Source organism: Phallusia mammillata, chromosome 8 (genome assembly GCF_965637545.1).
Source record: "Phallusia mammillata chromosome 8, kaPhaMamm4.hap1.1, whole genome shotgun sequence".
Classification (NCBI taxonomy): Eukaryota; Metazoa; Chordata; class Ascidiacea; order Phlebobranchia; family Ascidiidae; genus Phallusia; species Phallusia mammillata.
Window position 1 is genome coordinate 5,262,995 of NC_137259.1, and position 17,329 is coordinate 5,280,323.

At 35.0% G+C, this 17,329-nt stretch overlaps 2 protein-coding genes across 4 annotated transcripts; both read right to left on the minus strand.

Moving 5' to 3' along the window:
• Positions 1-619: 619 nt before the first annotated feature.
• On the minus strand, positions 620-10,683 carry LOC145205345 (protein SCAI-like). Of its 2 annotated transcripts, XM_080078040.1 has the most exons (16): positions 10,458-10,683; positions 9,395-9,490; positions 8,693-8,779; positions 7,497-7,592; positions 6,939-7,035; positions 6,588-6,686; positions 6,406-6,499; positions 6,152-6,255; positions 5,731-5,790; positions 5,553-5,654; positions 4,733-4,823; positions 4,031-4,118; positions 3,027-3,181; positions 2,293-2,466; positions 1,673-1,773; positions 620-944 (listed from the first exon to the last, which is right to left on the minus strand). In XM_080078040.1, the coding sequence occupies exons 1-16, from the start codon at positions 10,553-10,555 to the stop codon at positions 804-806; spliced, it is 1,683 nt and encodes a 560-aa protein (XP_079934166.1). In that variant the 5' UTR covers positions 10,556-10,683; the 3' UTR covers positions 620-803. The 2 variants fall into 2 exon arrangements, with proteins under 2 accessions (XP_079934166.1, XP_079934167.1); XM_080078041.1 differs by lacking the exon at positions 9,395-9,490.
• A 1,719-nt stretch (positions 10,684-12,402) lies between these two features.
• LOC145205348 (solute carrier family 67 member A2-like) lies at positions 12,403-17,172 on the minus strand. 2 transcript variants are annotated; one of them, XM_080078042.1, is made up of 7 exons: positions 16,025-17,169; positions 15,472-15,603; positions 15,172-15,335; positions 14,588-14,900; positions 14,099-14,320; positions 13,692-13,850; positions 12,403-13,590 (listed from the first exon to the last, which is right to left on the minus strand). In XM_080078042.1, exons 1-7 carry the CDS (start codon positions 16,073-16,075, stop codon positions 13,390-13,392), a joined length of 1,242 nt encoding a protein of 413 aa, XP_079934168.1. In that variant the 5' UTR covers positions 16,076-17,169; the 3' UTR covers positions 12,403-13,389. The 2 variants fall into 2 exon arrangements, with proteins under 2 accessions (XP_079934168.1, XP_079934169.1); XM_080078043.1 differs by lacking the exon at positions 13,692-13,850 and having other exon boundaries at positions 16,025-17,172.
• Between the last annotated feature and the right edge of the window lie 157 nt (positions 17,173-17,329).

Here is a 17,329-nt window from a genome sequence, read left to right on the forward strand (position 1 = left end):
TTTGCAGAATCTGCATCGCGCCAAATACAAAATCCACGTTACTCATAACAATTTTTACGAAAAACGTTTATATGTCCGGAGTAAGTTGTTGGATGTTGAGTTTCTTTAGTTTTGTATTTTGTACTGCTGGTTTATGTAAACGAAACATTAGTAAAAATATAAACTAGGCCTACTTCACATTTTTATGTTAAATTTCAAACCAACGTTGGTCTGTATGAAACCTAATTTTATGTCAAGCATACATCCTCTTTACGAGGATATGTTAAAATAAGTTGTCCTCAAAAGACAGTTAAGATGTCCAACTGTCCTCTGCTTTTTATTTTTTTGCGTTGTTTTACTTGTTAGAATGTTTGAAACAGTTAGAATGCACAACCATTTTAAACAAATAGAAACTCCGTGGCAACATAAATCAGAACATTAATTTATAAAAACTGTTCTATGATTGCTTGAAATTCGTTAGATATCTGGCAAAAAGTATTTGTAAAAGTATATGCGTTTTTGGTGATGAAAATATGCCCTGCCCAATATGCAAGGAAAAACGAAACAGTATGTTTTTGTCTACTGGGTTTAATTGTCATGATTCTGTTTGTGATTTTGTTCACACAAAGACACCGTCATATCACAAGTTAGCATATCTTTGTTTGTTTGTTTGTTTTATGACATTGTACAAGAAACAGATTGTATTACAACCATAGCACACACGTGAGAAACTTGACAAACTGAAATCATACAGTGCACAAACAAATATGGCTAATAAATGGAACACAGATAGCACAAGGTAAAACTGATATGACAGAGTAATTTTATGCTGGGTTGGTTTCCAAAAACAAGCTTCGAACACCAAGAACGTCAGCCATGTCCACAATCGCTTTGTTAATTGCCGGATTGCCAACAAAATCTTCTTCAGGTAAAACTGGACACGACTTAGGGTGAAATTTGGAATCCTAGTGGCAAAAACAATCAGCATTAAGTTAGAAATCCAACGTCGGCGCAACTTTCTTTGACGTAACAATCTAAAACTGCGCAAAGTAAAACCACAAGTGATGTAGTAAACAGGTGAAAACCAACTAGTTATAGTATGTAAACAAATCTTTACACAGAGTTGTGGAAATAAATCAGTAAGTCATTACTTCAGCAAATTCAAGTCGTTGTTACTGTCATTCGAAGAGTTGTTACTATCATTCGAAGACCGATTTCAACATTGTATTTTAGTTGTGTTATGCTTTCATCAAACCAAAACAATTGAATACAAAACCAGCATAACGTAAATATCAATTAGTCAGAAAACGCCAGTCGCCATGGGCGCCGGCACGTAGGGGCACAAAATTTGACCCCCCTTGTGAAATTTTCTGCCGGCGCCCATGGTCGCCTTATATATTCTCACAGATATATATTCTTGCATAAGAAGACATATATATTTCACGCAAGTACGCATCTTCAGCATATATCCAAAGCCATTTGAATATTAAAAGCTTTCATTTACTTGAGTGTAATATACTAATGTACTGTTAATATGCTGTTTTTTTTAACTCTGGATTTGTAAGTTTGTAAAATTTACTTCATGCGACTGGTGGGTTAGTATGTAATATACTACAAACAAAATAGTATAATACATACTACAAATATAACATATTTTATTGGTACTGAGAGTGAATGAATACAAACTGTGTACCTTGTAAGCTCTGTGTAACTTTAAAGTGCAAAAGCAAAAAGCGAACCTCAGCAAAATCAGTCGAAGAAAATCGTCACCAAAAAACTGAAGGAAACTGTGATCTGTGTAGAATACAAAAATATTGTGTTTGGAATATACGGTACTTTAAAGCAAAAATTGGGTAATATGAGTGTATTTAGAACATGTGCGTTTTTTAAAATGTTGCCTTGCAACCGACAAATCTGTTCACACAAACTTACAGTCCATTTAGATTAGAACAAGATCTAATTGAGTTTGGCCCTTTTCGGTGGAGACTTTTATGACATCTTTAGTGTATGACGTAACAATAAGGGCGTCTAGCGCTGCAATCCAACAATTCTGCACGCACCATTCTATACATCATTACGAACCAAATCCAAATGAGTTCAACCTTTCGATTGGAATATTATGACGTCAAATAGCTACAATCCCATTGGCATATGGCGTCATTGGTATATATGACGTAACGATGATGAAGCCTACTGTTGCAAACCATCGATATATTTTTGTCATTTTGACTTCATTGGTATATGACGTAACAATAATGACGCCTAGCCCTACAGACCCACAAGAAACAGCAGAAATTTCCAAACAACACTGACCTATCGTTCTAGACCGCAAGTAAGATCTTTGTATTTCCTGGAGTGCCTTTGATATCACTTGTGAGCAGGTTTCATACAAACGGTCGCTTGTTTGGTCAAAACCACAAACTTGCAGGAATGCCATAAGTGGGGAATATAAGAAACAGGTCAAGAGACGACCCTGGCTGAATTGCTCTGCAACAAAACATTCTACATTGATATAGAAATATGAGTTAGATTAGGGTAGCATTTTTGATGTACAAAAGGTACATTAATCCTAAGAATTGTTGTTCATAGTACGGCAGGTCCATTGAACACATTATACCGAATCAGGCAGCATTGCCACATGGCAAGGCGTATGCTAGAAAAATATAGCCTGCGGTGGGATTCGAAGTCTTTCCGGGACTCGCGCTCTACCAACTGAGCCACACAGGGTCAGTAGTAAACCAGTCAAAATTCGAATCACAAATCCCGTTGCCTACCTTGCGCTTATCAGGTTCGTAGTAGGGGATCGCTGATCCCAATAGGCATATATTTATCTTAGCTAAACAATGTTGAACTACATACGAGGCAGGCAACGGTGCTTATCATTCGGCCTTTGGGCGGGTTCGCCGTGGGGGAATTCAAATTATTTTAAACAAATTCAAAGTTTACCATGAAGGTGTTTTTTGGTAAATTTTGTCCCAGTTTTAGAAGAACAATGCTCAGTATGATATTGACAGATTTATTACGATTTGCGCCTCCTCGAAAGTTACCTTTGATTGAGTTTGGTAGTTCTTCTGGGGCCATGAGGCATATCACAGGTTGACCAAACAGGTTGGGTAACATTGAGAAAGCCTTCGAATTGTCGCTATCCACAATTATCATCATCGGTTTTCGTAGAAATGGATAGAGATCGGCAGGATGCAAACTACGGAAAAGTTGACATGTTTTATTCGACATGAAATTTAAATTCGCAATGCAGAATGTTTGTAACACTTTTCCCCTGGTGCAAGGAACATTTTTCACATTCAACCAAATGTGCGGTAAAAATACTTTACACCGTGCGTAGTGTTTGCGTTATTTCAGGGGGTGCGTAGTGTATGCGTTATGACAAGCGCTTTGCAGGCCAAATGCAACCTTTTGAATAAAGGATACCTATGGATTGTATAAAGTTAACATCTAAATCGTTTCAGTTCAGTTATAGCGTATGATTTTTTTTCTGAGCAGTTTAATGTGTCTTGTGTTTTTTTTTCTATGACTTAAGAATACACGTAGAACAGCGGTTCCCAAGCTTTCTGCTGCCGTGACCCCTAGATAACAATTGTCAAGTAGCAGTGACTCCAAGGAAAAAATAGTAGTATTAACATTTACAGTATTTTTTTTCTCAACAATGAAGTGGTCCATGGGTTTATTTCATTGGGGCTAGTGGTCCATTGCCTAAAACAAGTTGAAAACCACTGTTTTATGCGACCCCAGGCAAATTGTCAGTTGGGGTCGCGACTTACAGGTTGGGAAACACTGACCAAGAATCACAATTTACAGTGATATATAACTGATTTTATTTAGTCTAATTTTGTCGACTTTGTTTAGCCAATCAGTATCGAAAGCCATACACCACTACCATATGTTATTACACAGGGTAGTTTCTTACCAAAAAAGCCTAATGTTCCGGATTCATGATTTCCATGCAATTAAAGGAAATATGCATGAAGACAAAATGTGTTTAACTGAAATTGTCACTTGACATGAAAAGACGTGAATTGTCACCTACACTTACCAATGCATGTTCTTTAACGTCGTTTGCTTTCTTGTGTTAGTTTCATCTTTTCGGTCATTCGTTATCACACCTCCAAGTTCATAACCATCTAAAAAATAGTTTTATAGCACAATGTAAGCTGATGTATATTGTGGCATTGTTATTGGCTTCTCTAACTTTACTCCATATCCAACCATTTTGTCAATGTTACGCAGTGCATAGGCCATAAAACAGGGGTTCCCAACCTGTGGTACGTGTACCACTGGTGAAGGTTTTTTAGGTGGTATGCGAGTGGAGTAGCTTCTGCGTTTTTCACAAAAACTGGATTCACAGCTTTATATTTTGTTTATCTGGTTTTGTTGACCAATTGGTGGACAGTAAACAAAAATCTCATCAAATTTAGTTGTGGTGCTTTAGTGTTATTTCAGTAGGTCAATATTATTCTTAGGAATAAAATATGATTCGATCAAACTAGTTGTTCTGCAAAAAGTGGTACGCGTGGCAGTAAAGAGCGTCCAAGTGGTCCAGTAGCGTAAAAAGGTTGGGAACCCCAAGTCAAAACTCTGGTGTTTACTAAGCCTAATGTACCAAAGTTATTTTTAATTTACAAATAGGATTAACATCTTAACTGCTAGGCTACAGAAGAATTTGGAATAACTAAACTTGACATTAGGTACTTGGGTTGGTACAACTTAAAATGTTAGCTTAATTTCAAATCCTTACCCTCTTCATTAATTTCCACATTCTTGTTTAATCGATTTTTGCTTCCGTGTGCTGACAAGTAAAGAAGGAGTGCATGAGCTGGTGGAAGCTCCTGCAAGTGTAAACTATGTTTAAAGGATGCTACATAAGTGAACTTGGTGTTTAAAACAGGCAAAACTTCTAGAGCAGTGGTTCTCAACCGGGGGTCCACAAAGCGTTTTTAGGGGGTCCACGACAACTACCTAATTTTGCAGACAACGATATTGATAAAGCACTATTTAAAAAATATGTTTCAGTGTTTAAAAATAGCATGAAACTTGCAAAATCGTTCTTCATAGGCGACAAACCAAAATGCATTGTGACATTTTAACCCCATTGTGATGCAACAGAGGTAAATTTTCAGTGGCAAACAACGTCACATCACATTGTAATGGCTCTTTATTATTGAGTTCCGATGTCGCAGCCGAGTCAAAGTGATTGAAATTTTGGTCCTGGACCAAACATGGTTGGTAATTGGTATATTCTGCACCTTTTTTGGGTTGCTTGTTAATAAAAAAGGACAAAAAATACCAAAAACTTCATAGGGGCCGCGATTAGCTTGACAGTACCAAAAGGGGTCCGCAAAGGCAAAAAGGTTGAGAATTACTTCTCTAGAGTTTGACACAGATGTGCATGCTAATGAGTTTATAAAAATAGTATGTAGTGATACAAATTTAAACTGTGTGTCAATTTGTATCACAAAATGATGGCAAATGCATTTGGTTAGGTTGTTTTTAAACGGTTAATCCAATTTTTAAACTTTTTAGCAATAGCAATTTACTTTGTTAGGTCATTCACAAACCTTAATAGCTGTGCACAAAAACGTATAAAGCTGAAAAAATGTTGGCCGGTATAACAGATATTTGTGGGGGTTTTCTCTTTTCAGCAACCGCTCAGAAGTTTCCTAAGAAAAAATATTGATTTAAAACAACTTACAGCTTTTATGATGTGATGGGGAAATACACCAGTGTGTTATATACCTGTGCTGGATTGATTTTTTCCATTGTATGGCTTGGACTCCCCGGAGATCTCTCTAATGCCTTGTGAAAGAGCAAAAATATTGAACTTAGAAGTATAGATTACACTGCATTATTAATTCAAGACAACAAGGACACATATAGGTAACAAGACACCAACATACAAACCACTATTGAATAAATAAATAATGCAGAAGAAAACTGAACAACTTCCAACTAAATAGTTAACTGGGTGATAGTTCAGAAAAAAATCTTATGCCTCAACAAAGTTTAAGTCAAATGCAATTATTTTAAATGGCGTTATTTAAATTTAAACTTAAACAACTTCAAAAGAAACAAAACAGTAAATGTGTTTCAATTATTGCTTTGTTTTGCATGGGAACAGCTAGGATATTCAAACAAAGTTTAAGTAAAAGTGTCAAACCTGGACCATCCTAAACATGTCAATTGTCAGCTCTGAGAATTTTAGTTGTGAAGGAGAGTTTCCTACTATGATGGCGTCGCCCAAAGTAATTCGAGTTTGGACACCTGTAAAAAAAACTGATGTAAAAAAGCAAAACAGTGACATAGAAAAGGATTTTGTAGGCATTTACTGTCAATAAAATAAAACAAAATATTGATAAAGGTTGCAGTCTTAGAAATAAATAATTTTATACATTGGCAGAAGGTAAGGATTACCTTTCTCAGAAGCAGGAAGACTTGAAGGTAATAATCTCATTTGTATGTCACATTTTTGATAAGTTTCAGCTTTCAGCACTTGGACAGGGTCAGACTGCATAATAAAATATATATAAATCACAATGTATAACTAAGTTTAGAAGAATTTTCTAGAAAATGGATTAATCTGTTTTTTGGCTTACGTCCAAGAACTCTTTAACTTCCAAGACAACTTGGCTCCATTCCAACTCCTCATTTTCTTGTAATATTGATTTATTGTTTTCCACTTGACGGGCGAAATCCTAAAGGTAAAATTTAATCATCTCAGAAAAACCTTCTATTAGATTTACTGGGGTTCAAAGATTTCACAAATTTAGGATAACTTTTTGGAAAATATAGAAAGATTTCAAAGCAACTTATTGTAGACACCAAGTATTATTGACAGTATATATCATAATCAGAAAATTATGTTGGAAATAAAAGTAAGAAAGTTCTTAAATGTTTGAATAAAAATTGTTTTGTACTTTTTTTGTGTGTGTGTTAAATAAACATACCGTTACAAGATCATGCACGTCTTGTTTGTAGTTGAGGAGCAGACACACTACAATAAATCTTGCATAGTATCGATGCTTCTTCAAAATGAGATCAGGGCTAAAATAAACAAACAAAAATTGAAGTACAGTAACAACCAAAAACAGTCTTACTTGGTTTAGCAAGAAAATATACATCTATTTTATTCTTTTTTTCAATCCCATTGATAATCAACAAATTAAAAACACACTTAGAGATGTAAGAAAATTAAAGTTGCAATTAAAGTTAAATATAAACAAATGCCGAAAACACAAGTCTATTATAAATCAAGAATTTTAGACATTAGAAAGAAAAATAGACAAAATCTTATTGACCCAATCGAGTGCCATTAATTATTTATGAATACGAGATGCAAAAAGTTCAAATTACCAAATCCTAAGTGGAATGACCTCATCTTGTTTTTTAACCCAATACATCTTTTCAAATCCTGTTTAGTAAAAGGCAAAAAAAGCCAAGCATTGCTACAAAAAAGCGGCCTAAAGTGTAAACATGTTTTTGAAATTTCCACCTGGTAAACTTACGTTTCTTGTGTAACATTTTTGTAGTAATTGCGAGCTCTTATAGCTGTGTAGAATTGATATGCTTCATTTAGGTAATTTGTTTCACTTGTTCTTAAGCTGTAATAAAAGGAGTGTTTGACAGTTTTAAAAACGTTCATGTAAAACCTACTGAAAAAAATGTATAATATAGTTTTAAACAGTGTTTCATACCGGAACGGAACGAAACCTAATTACATTATTCGTTCTGAGCAAATTATTTATTTCGTTATTTCATTCTGGACCGATATTTTCATTTCGTTCCAGTCTGACCGAAATAAAAATATAACGGTATTTTTGGTATTTCGGTCTGAAAACAAGAACATTTCTTTGGGGTCTTTACAACTATTAAGCGAAAAAAGAAAGAAAGTTGCAACACATAAGAATTATTGTCGGTAGTTGTTACGTCACATAACATTTGTCAATAATGGTCAAACGGATGTAAATTGTAAGAGCCTCAATTTTTATTATATCCTAACGGCGCAAAATTTTCAGCAATTGTTTCATGTCAAATGTCCAGAACGAAATACCGGAATAAAATATAACGGTATTTCGTTCCGTTCCGGAATTTTGAATAATTTTTATTTCAGTATTTCGTTCCAGTATTTGAGCCAAAAATTATTTATGTCGTTCCGGTATAACGTTCTGTTCCATTCCGGTATGAAACACTGGTTTTAAATGCATCAAAACACAACTCTACATCTGAACTTTTTGCAAAAATAAAAACAAAGCATGCCATTGACCAGTTGGTTCTTAACCTGTGTGTAATTACCCCCAAAGGAGATATGATACATTGTACGGGCTTTTTAGGTTTTGTTGCATCATTATTTGGTGATGTCATAGTCAATAATTGTAGTTTTTGATTTTTTGAAAGGGTTCATTTAAATATCATCAGACTGATCTGAGATCTCAGGGGTTACAATAATAAAAAGTTAAAAACCACTGCTATACACAGAAAATCAACAACATTATTTGTTTGTAACATTTAATTTACTAATTGAAGTTGAGGATGAATGTCAACTTTGTTTAAACTGCAAACAAGTCAAGATAAAGCAAAATAGAAGTATTTGATGAAACCCAGGTCTAAAACAACACGTTGTCCGAACTGTATTCTGTAAATTAATAGATGAACACACTAACTTTGCTTACACAAACCAATATTTCGAAGAGGCTTAACTTACTAGTAATGGTAGTAAAGTTGACCAATTTTGGACGCAATTTCCCCAATCTGCCATCGCTTCAAGTTGTACACAGTGTCAAGGATAGCTCTACAAAAGAAATAACAAAATAAAGCATATTTACTTTAATTTGTTGTTTGTAAAAAGACAACAGCAGTTATTTAAACCAGTGCTGGACTAACCATTAGGCAAAGTAGGCACGTGCCTACAGGCCAGTCAAAAATCCAGGCCACTTTTTTGATTTGCAACACTAATAATTCACTTTTTTGATTTGCAACACTAATAAATTTTTTAGTTGGTAACCCTGATTTTCGGGCCTCTTATAAAATGTGCCTACAGGCCAGCAGACCCTTAATCCGGCACTGATTTAAACCATGCTAACGTGTTATTAACATGGTGTATATGTTTGTTCAGATAAAAAACAAAACACTTTAATAATATAATTGCAATAAACTGTTTAGTTTTAGGCCAAAAACCTTTTTATAAACCTTTGGAGAGGCTGACATTTGCTAAAACAACTGTATGACAATCTTAACACTTATTACCTTTATATATGTAGGCTTATTATCTTAAAGCAAAACATCCCTAAAATGTGTAGAAATGGGTTGTTTTTATAACAGTAAGACGTTTTAAAATAAATATATATGTTCCGAACAGACAGACACTTATGCATTATTTATTTTAACGCAATTATCAGTTGCCAACCTGTTTTCTTGTTGAAATTTCCATAACTTGGTGTATGTTTCAAATGTTCGAGCGAAATATGGCTGCCAATGTCGCTGTCCATATTGTGGTAAATCACTAAAAATGGATAAATTAACATTTACATTGAGCTGTAAACTACGAAGGCAAACTTTAAACTTACTAATATATTTTTTTGGCAAACAGCAGGAGTAAAACAAAAATACTTCTTGCTTAAAAGAACTTGTATTTTTTGCTAAAGTTCTTTAGGCAAAATTATAAATTCTTTATAACAACCAGTATTTTGTCTCGCACCAAACCGGTTTAATGATAACTTTGTTGAATACACCACCTGACCAGTGCAACAATTAGGTCAGGGTGAAACGTTCAGTATTTTCTGCATAAAACTCAGCTCTATTAGATGAGGGTAAAGTATCTGGCCTAAATAGTTTGCAAAATTCATAAATTCCGTGTTGGTTTTTATGACCAGAACATTTTTTATAATCCCGGAACTTCTGTGGCACCTTATCAATTTAGGGAAAAATTATGTTTTTGTAAACAACCTCTGAAAACCCTTCCAATGTCTGGAATATTAGGTCCATTAGACAATTTTTAACCAGTGTTCTGAGTAACATGTTCTGTGAAAGATTGTCAGGTGTTCCTTTTTTGTTTGACATGTGTTCCATAAAACACTCGTCAAAATCACGACAATGGGCATAAATAGCTTTTCTTTTACAAAATGATCCAATAACACAACAAGTGAGTTCCTTTTGCCAAAGCTAATAGTTTAGTTGAGTTTGATTCGCTTACTAAAAAACTGAAACTGCTATGGCTTTTAAAACATTAAAGTTTAATGCTAAACCCCAATAATATTCTAAACATGATCCATGCATGCACAAAAGAGGTTATGATAACTGAAAAAAATTCAATTTGTTTGGTTGATTGCATTTAAAAGGTAAAACACTTAACTCAGACATAAAGTGAAACAACAAAATGTACTTTACAGTCTCAACAAGCTTTGTAATGAAAAAGTAAGAACAGTTTGTATAAAGTTTACTTTGTCACTGGCCAATAATCATATGCTTACCGTAAACCGTTGAACAATTCCTTTGAACATTCCAGTAAATCACAGAATTCTTGTACAACTTTTTTCTCGTCAAACAGTGATGTCTGTGGCTGCTCCATATTGAAGATGATTAAGCACCAAAATACATTCTTAAACCAAAATCTGCTGGCAAATGTTATTGTTTAGCACCAAATGTTTGCAGTTTTCTAAGTCGAGCGCGTTTTTTATGCAAATAATGCAGCGGCATTGATTTCTATGTTCCGCGGGGTAATTTTGTAAAATTTATTTTTAACATTTCATGCTCTGTTGTTTCCCACACTGTAAAAAAGTTATGCGTTAAACATACACTTTAATCGCAAAAAATTAGGTAGTATCCGTTTTGTACAGTGGTTCACAAACTTATACTGATTGCGTACCACCTGGCGACCTTTTCTATCGTTGAGTACCACCTAAATTTTGTTTGAATGGGTAGATCAAGAGTTCTTCTTGACTACACTAGCTAACTTATAAAACCAGCACGTTAGCAATTCCTAAAAAACGTCCTAGACATTGGTTCTGCAAAAACAGGGCTGATCAGTTGGGTCAGTTGAGCAGCAATTCTTGATGTGGCTAAATTAAAGCTCAAAGAAAGCTACTCGCCTACCACATGAAAAGCCCTGACGTACCACTAGTGGTACGTGTACCACAGTTTGGGAACCAGTGGTTAAGTACGTTTGCCTATACTAGATCGCTGTGGGCCAGCAAAACCGTTCCCTCAAATCTCGAACCTTTTATTTAAAATCGCTCATTAACGCCGGGATTCTGGATCACTCCAATTTGTTAGATAATGCAGGAGAATATCTATCATACGCTAAATTGGCGACAAAATTCAATTTTACGCCAAACAATCACGAATTCAAAAACTTTATTAAAATGATAGCCGCGCTGCCACCAAATTGGGATCGAACAAATGATGACTCCGGCGAAAAACCAAGTTTGGTAAATTTGTGCAACGAGTTCTTTCAAACATTTGACTCTCCCAAAGCGGTTTATACCAAACTTAAAAACTACACGACGGTTCTCCCTGAAAAACAAAAACAAAGCTGGGAACGCGATTTGAGTCTTGCTTCAAATACAATCCATTGGGAAAAACTGTACCAAATCAACTACAATTCGACAATGGAAACAAAATTGCGCTCCCTTCAGATAAAACTGAATTTACGTGCCGTTGTGACCAACGATGTTTTGTATTCATTTGGTGTTACAGATACAGACCAATGTGTTTTCTGTGAAAGTGAAGCTGAAACGATGAGCCATATATTTTGTAAGTGTAATTGTGTGCAGAGCTATTGGGAAGAGGTCTTTGCATGGATCTCAGCGAAATTTTTAATTTCCCTTGATGTTAATCCTGTGTAGGCTACGCCTTATTTGGTGCAGTTAACGAATCTAAATTATTGAACTGTTTACTTTTGTGTGCACGCTTTGTAATTTACTGTTGTAAGTACGCGAAAATACTTCCTAGACTTTCATTATTTTACCACACAGTAAAATCAGTCAAGAATTCTGAATACATTGCGGCTTTAAACAGCAAGAAACTTCCGATGTATAAATCAAAATGGGCAGGTCTTTAATGCTTCGTTCGCTACCTACCGAAGTGCGATTTCTTTTATCGCTCGTTCACCTTTCTTTTTGTGTATGTATTTTTTATGCTAATAAAAAAAAGGCCGACAGGTAAAAAAAAAGTACGTTTGCCTTGCGTTTCCTTTAGTTTTTTGTAAACTGAAATTGGAGAGACGGATTGCTGCCTTAAACTGACTTTTCATATTCTATTTTTAGACGGTGAAAAGCAAGCAAGTCGCCCAAAACTGGCATCTATGCAATAACTAGAAACACTGTCACCATAGACAGGTAGGCCTACCGGTAACAACATAAAACACAAACGGAATCGTACTTTGGTTTGCGGTGCGAAAAATAAAACTCCACACAGTCAAACGCAATGCTTTCTTTAAAACTAAAACTCCGTGCTAGAAATCCCATATGGCAGAAAAACAAGAAAGCGGGTAAACGACAAGGAAATACACGACATCGGATAAGGTCCTTCTTGTAAAACAGAAAACAACTGTTTTGGTATGATACATAGCACATACAGTGGTACCGAGGTTTACGCTACAATCTTTATTCGAACTCGTTTTTACAATTCTCATAAACTGGTTTTACGCCACTGTTACTTTAAAGCACAATAAATGTCAATGTGACAAACGGAACGAATCGGCTATGGCGTAAAATATAATGAATAAAGGTTACAAAATGTTTGTAGGTAGACAAGGAAAAAAATTAGGAAAATTTTATGTGCATTAAAACACAATAAGGCTCTAGTAGGCTACCTACCTGTCTACGCAAACTAGGCCTAGTAACGCACTCTAGCTTCATGTAAACGCATCCTATTGCAACGATCTAATTTACAAAACAACAATTTACCTAACTATCTTAGATTCGATTGTGTTTTGCCCAGTAAATTGCGCGTTTTGAGTTAATTGGTTGTTATCCATGTCAGTAGTACAGCAAAAAAAAAATATTCATTGAGTGGAATAGATTGCGTTTGCACGAAGCCTTACATTAATTCGGCATTTTAATAGAGTCCGTAAATTGATCGGTTTGTCATAGATTTCTAATCATAGATTGCGTAGCTGGGGAATTTGCTAGAGATGTACCGAATCGGCTAAATTTCGGTTCCCGACCGAAACCGAATATTCGGCGGGTTTGCCGAATAAATTCAGCCAATCAACCCAATCATTTATGACGTCACGCGAAGTCGTATTATTCGGCAGAAACCGAATCTTTGCAAAATGGCCGATTCGAATAAATTCGACAAATCAAATATTGGTACACATCTCGTTTTTGCTCAGCTGAATGCAAAAGCTAAAACATAAAAACATTACAGTACGTTGAAACAAGTCTTATTTTGGGGTATCATTCAATCGGAGTGTAAATGAGGTTTCGGTCTAGGTTGCATGAACACTTTGTGGTAATAAACGTACAAAGCAACTACTGATAAACTTAGGGATATTAACGCTGGAGCAGAAAAGGAAAATTCCTGAGCAATTCCTGCCACTAAGGGAGCTGCAGAGCGTGCGACAGAAATCATAGAAGAACTAAAACCAAGAAGTTTTCCTGCCTGTGAAGAAAAGCATGTCACTTAGTCTTATAAGTCCTATATCAATTAATAATGTACTAAATTAAAACTTCCGGTTATAAATTTAACTATTAAACTGTTACCTCATCAGGTTTTGAGCGCTTGGTTGTGAGAACGACACCACAAGCTCTTGAGGATGTGGTGCCAACAGACAAGAATGCCAGGCCAATTAGCAACATGATAACATTGGGAGAAAGGGATATAATAAGAAATCCAATAGGGATCATTATGGATGCATGCATCTGCAAAAATTATTACACGATGCGTAAAAGTCTTTGGAATGCAGTATCATTTTTGGAATATCGAACCAGATTTATTTATTCGTAAGCCTTGACTTATAAAGTATTTTACCCCACAGTTTGTGCACTTTATAGTCAAGGACAGCTTGTTGATATTTATTCATCATTAAAGGTAAATAATAAAAAAATGAAAAACCCATTTGCACTAAATAGCAATAATAGATTTAAACCAGCCTATTCGGTCAAAATACCTGCAGTTTTTCTTCATTTCCTGCATATATTTGATGTACAGAGACCCATCCAATTATAATTCCAAACACAAACCCAAGGAATCCATTGTATGATACCAAGTACCCAACATCTGCAGATGTAAGATCTGCGTATAACTGATTGACACCGAGAATGAATGAGGATCTGTATAACAGAACAGCAAGGGCAAATAGAAACCGAGAGATGAATAGGCCTTGATGAACCTGTATAAAAGTATACAACATGTGAAATTGCAATTAAATTTTAGTCGAACAGTATACTTATACACAGTATCAATGTAAATGTTGGACACAACATTTTGGGCAAATAAAGATGTCAAGAAACATTAGACTAGGAAATATTTTGGCTGGCATTTTGAAATAATCAACAACAAAAATTGAATGTTAAAATATTTTACTTTATCTTTAAAATGTAAAACAAATTTTGCTCCAAATGCATTTCTGAAATGAAGTTACGGTAATGAGATGTACCTTCCAATCAATGCCCTTCATTTTATCCCATAAACTCTTCTCCTTATCTTCTGCTTTTTTGGTGGTAACACCCTTTTCAGTGGTTGATTGTTCAGACAGTGGCCAAATTACAAACCATACAATTGCACCATTTAAAATGAACAATATTCCACATAAAAGAAAACACAGAGATACTGCTGATGCAAGGCCAAGCCATTTTGATACAAGACCCGAAATTGATGGCCCAATAATAAATCCAATATTGGATAATGCATTGAATTGGCTAACAGACTTTGTCTTCTCTCCAACAGAGGAATAATCCGCTAAACAATTTCTGTAAAAGTTAACACACTTTTTAACAGAACTAATATGTTCTGTAAAGTATTTTGTTTATGTGTACCTTGACGTAACAAAATATAACATAGTATGGAATGTGGCACAAAAACAAAAGTTCTTTAAAAATAAACTTTCCCTCTGCAAAAAGTTTCTTAAAAAATTAAAAACACAAAACTTAGCTTTGTTTTAATAACACTGCTTTGTAGTTTACAGGCCCAAACACTAAGAAACATGAACTATGTTACACAGCTTACACTATTCGTATTTACCTGCAAAGATCTTGTGTGTGCTTGAAGATACCAGCAACAAAGCGAAGTAGGGAGAGAAGAAGCAAAGAATAAACACACAAAGAAGATGTACCATATCCAATAGCTGCTACCATTAGACACAAGAAAAGTATTTTTATCCTGCCATGATCATCACCTAGGTGGCCCTTTTGAAAAATGTTAAGTTGTCGGTTTAACATTAGAAAAAGTATTATTAATAAAAAATAACGTACCTGTTATACAAAACACTACAAAAGTAATGGCAGAAAGCAAATGGCATACAAAATAAAACAATTTACTTACAATGATTGGACTGGAAAAAAGTTGTATTGCTCCATAAATGGACCCAAATAAACCAATAAGACTTGGACTTGCTCCTAATTCTTTAGCATGTTGAGGAACAAGTGGAAATACAATACTGACTGCAAACAAATCCTGCAGAAAAAAAGTTAAAAGCTAACTGTCTCTTTGTAACCGAAAGCAGTAAACAGGTGAGTTATTAAATTGTGTCATTTTGTGTTTTCTGTTTGGACAAACATTTTGGCTACAAAAAAATCAGCTAATTTGCCAGGAGTAACACTAAAAACAAACAAAAGTAAAATAACCAGAAAAACTATTTTATTAAACTGCAAAACGTTTGCATACATATCTAGAAGTAGAACCATTTATCAAAGATTCTGTTCTCATGCAGACAACCTAACTAAAATATAGAAACTAAAACACACTACCTGGATTTGCAAAAGAGCTAAAAAATTAAAAACAAACTTAAGCACGTAAATGTTTATTTACAACAAAAGAAAAGTACGCGAATTTTGAAGACATCGTTAAAGCTTGTTTGTATCGCAACTTTACTTACCACAAACCCAATGCAAAACAACCAATAGCATATGAGCTTGTTGGTAGACATAGTCGTATTGACAGCAATAAAAGTTTTCTGCAGTTTGTTTTTTCCAGTAACAGGTCAGAACTGAAGATATGCGATGTTTCGTATGTTTGCTGGAGCCTTTTTTCCGCGGTTTGCCCTGGTCTCGTTCATGCCGCCGGCATTTTTAGATGGGAATTTTTTGGGGAAATTCCCTGATGAATGTTAACTACGGATTACGGCACAACAAAAGTTTATAAAACATCTTTTATTACAAATAACATAAAACACATTTGTACTGCAATTTTATCACAAAATACTTCTAACAAACACATTTTATTTATTTTAAATATCCGCTGCAATAAATCGCACAAATATTTACGCAAAAGCCAATCAGGAAACCGGTAACACGAATTAGTGTGGAAACAACGACACTGTATATGGACTTCCAATAGTTATTGAATCATGAGAACACATGAAACAGTAAAGTAACATCGCTTAATGTCGTGTCGCAAACAACACATTAGCTTATGAGAACAGGAAATCAAGTTTGCAAAACGATTCGATTACTTTACACTTAGCCAAACCGGTGTCCGAAACTCATGGTTTTAAAGCACGTGACCTAAATAAAGCCTAAACATTAAATTCGTTTCAATAGATGTCAGGGTTATTCTGTTAAAAACTTTTGTTCTATGCTTTTAAGCACGTACGTGTAAACGAAATCAAACTAAATGGTATGAATCTTCATTCACCAGCAGCGAAGTGACTATAATTTCCGTTTTCCCAAGAAACTTCGGTATCAATTTTAGTGTCTTTTAAGCGTTGTTAAGTTGTACATGGAACATGATTCCTCCAGTGGTGGGATTCAAAATTATTGTCAGCCGGTTCTATCACAATAGTCATATTTTTTAGCCAGTTCTGTTCCAAAAATCCATGGCAGTAACCAGTAAAGTTAACCGGTTCGCTGATCTCCTAAAATTTCGTGAGACGGTTCTGTAGAACCGGTGCGAACCGGTTGAATCCCACCAATGGATCCATCCCTTTTCCCCACAGGCAAGCATACAGCCTGATACCGGGATTGTGAGAAAATCTTTGAACTTTGTACAAAATATAACTTACATTTCAAAAAATTGAAAAGTTTTTGACTCACCACGTGCCGTGAAGAAAAAAAAAAAACGATGATGACTGAAGAACAAACAACCTCAGTTTACGGGGCATAAGTGTTGAACAGGATACGGAATGCAGGCGTTATCCTAACTCCTCTGCACTAAAGAGAAAGAGAGAAAAAGTAAGAAAGAG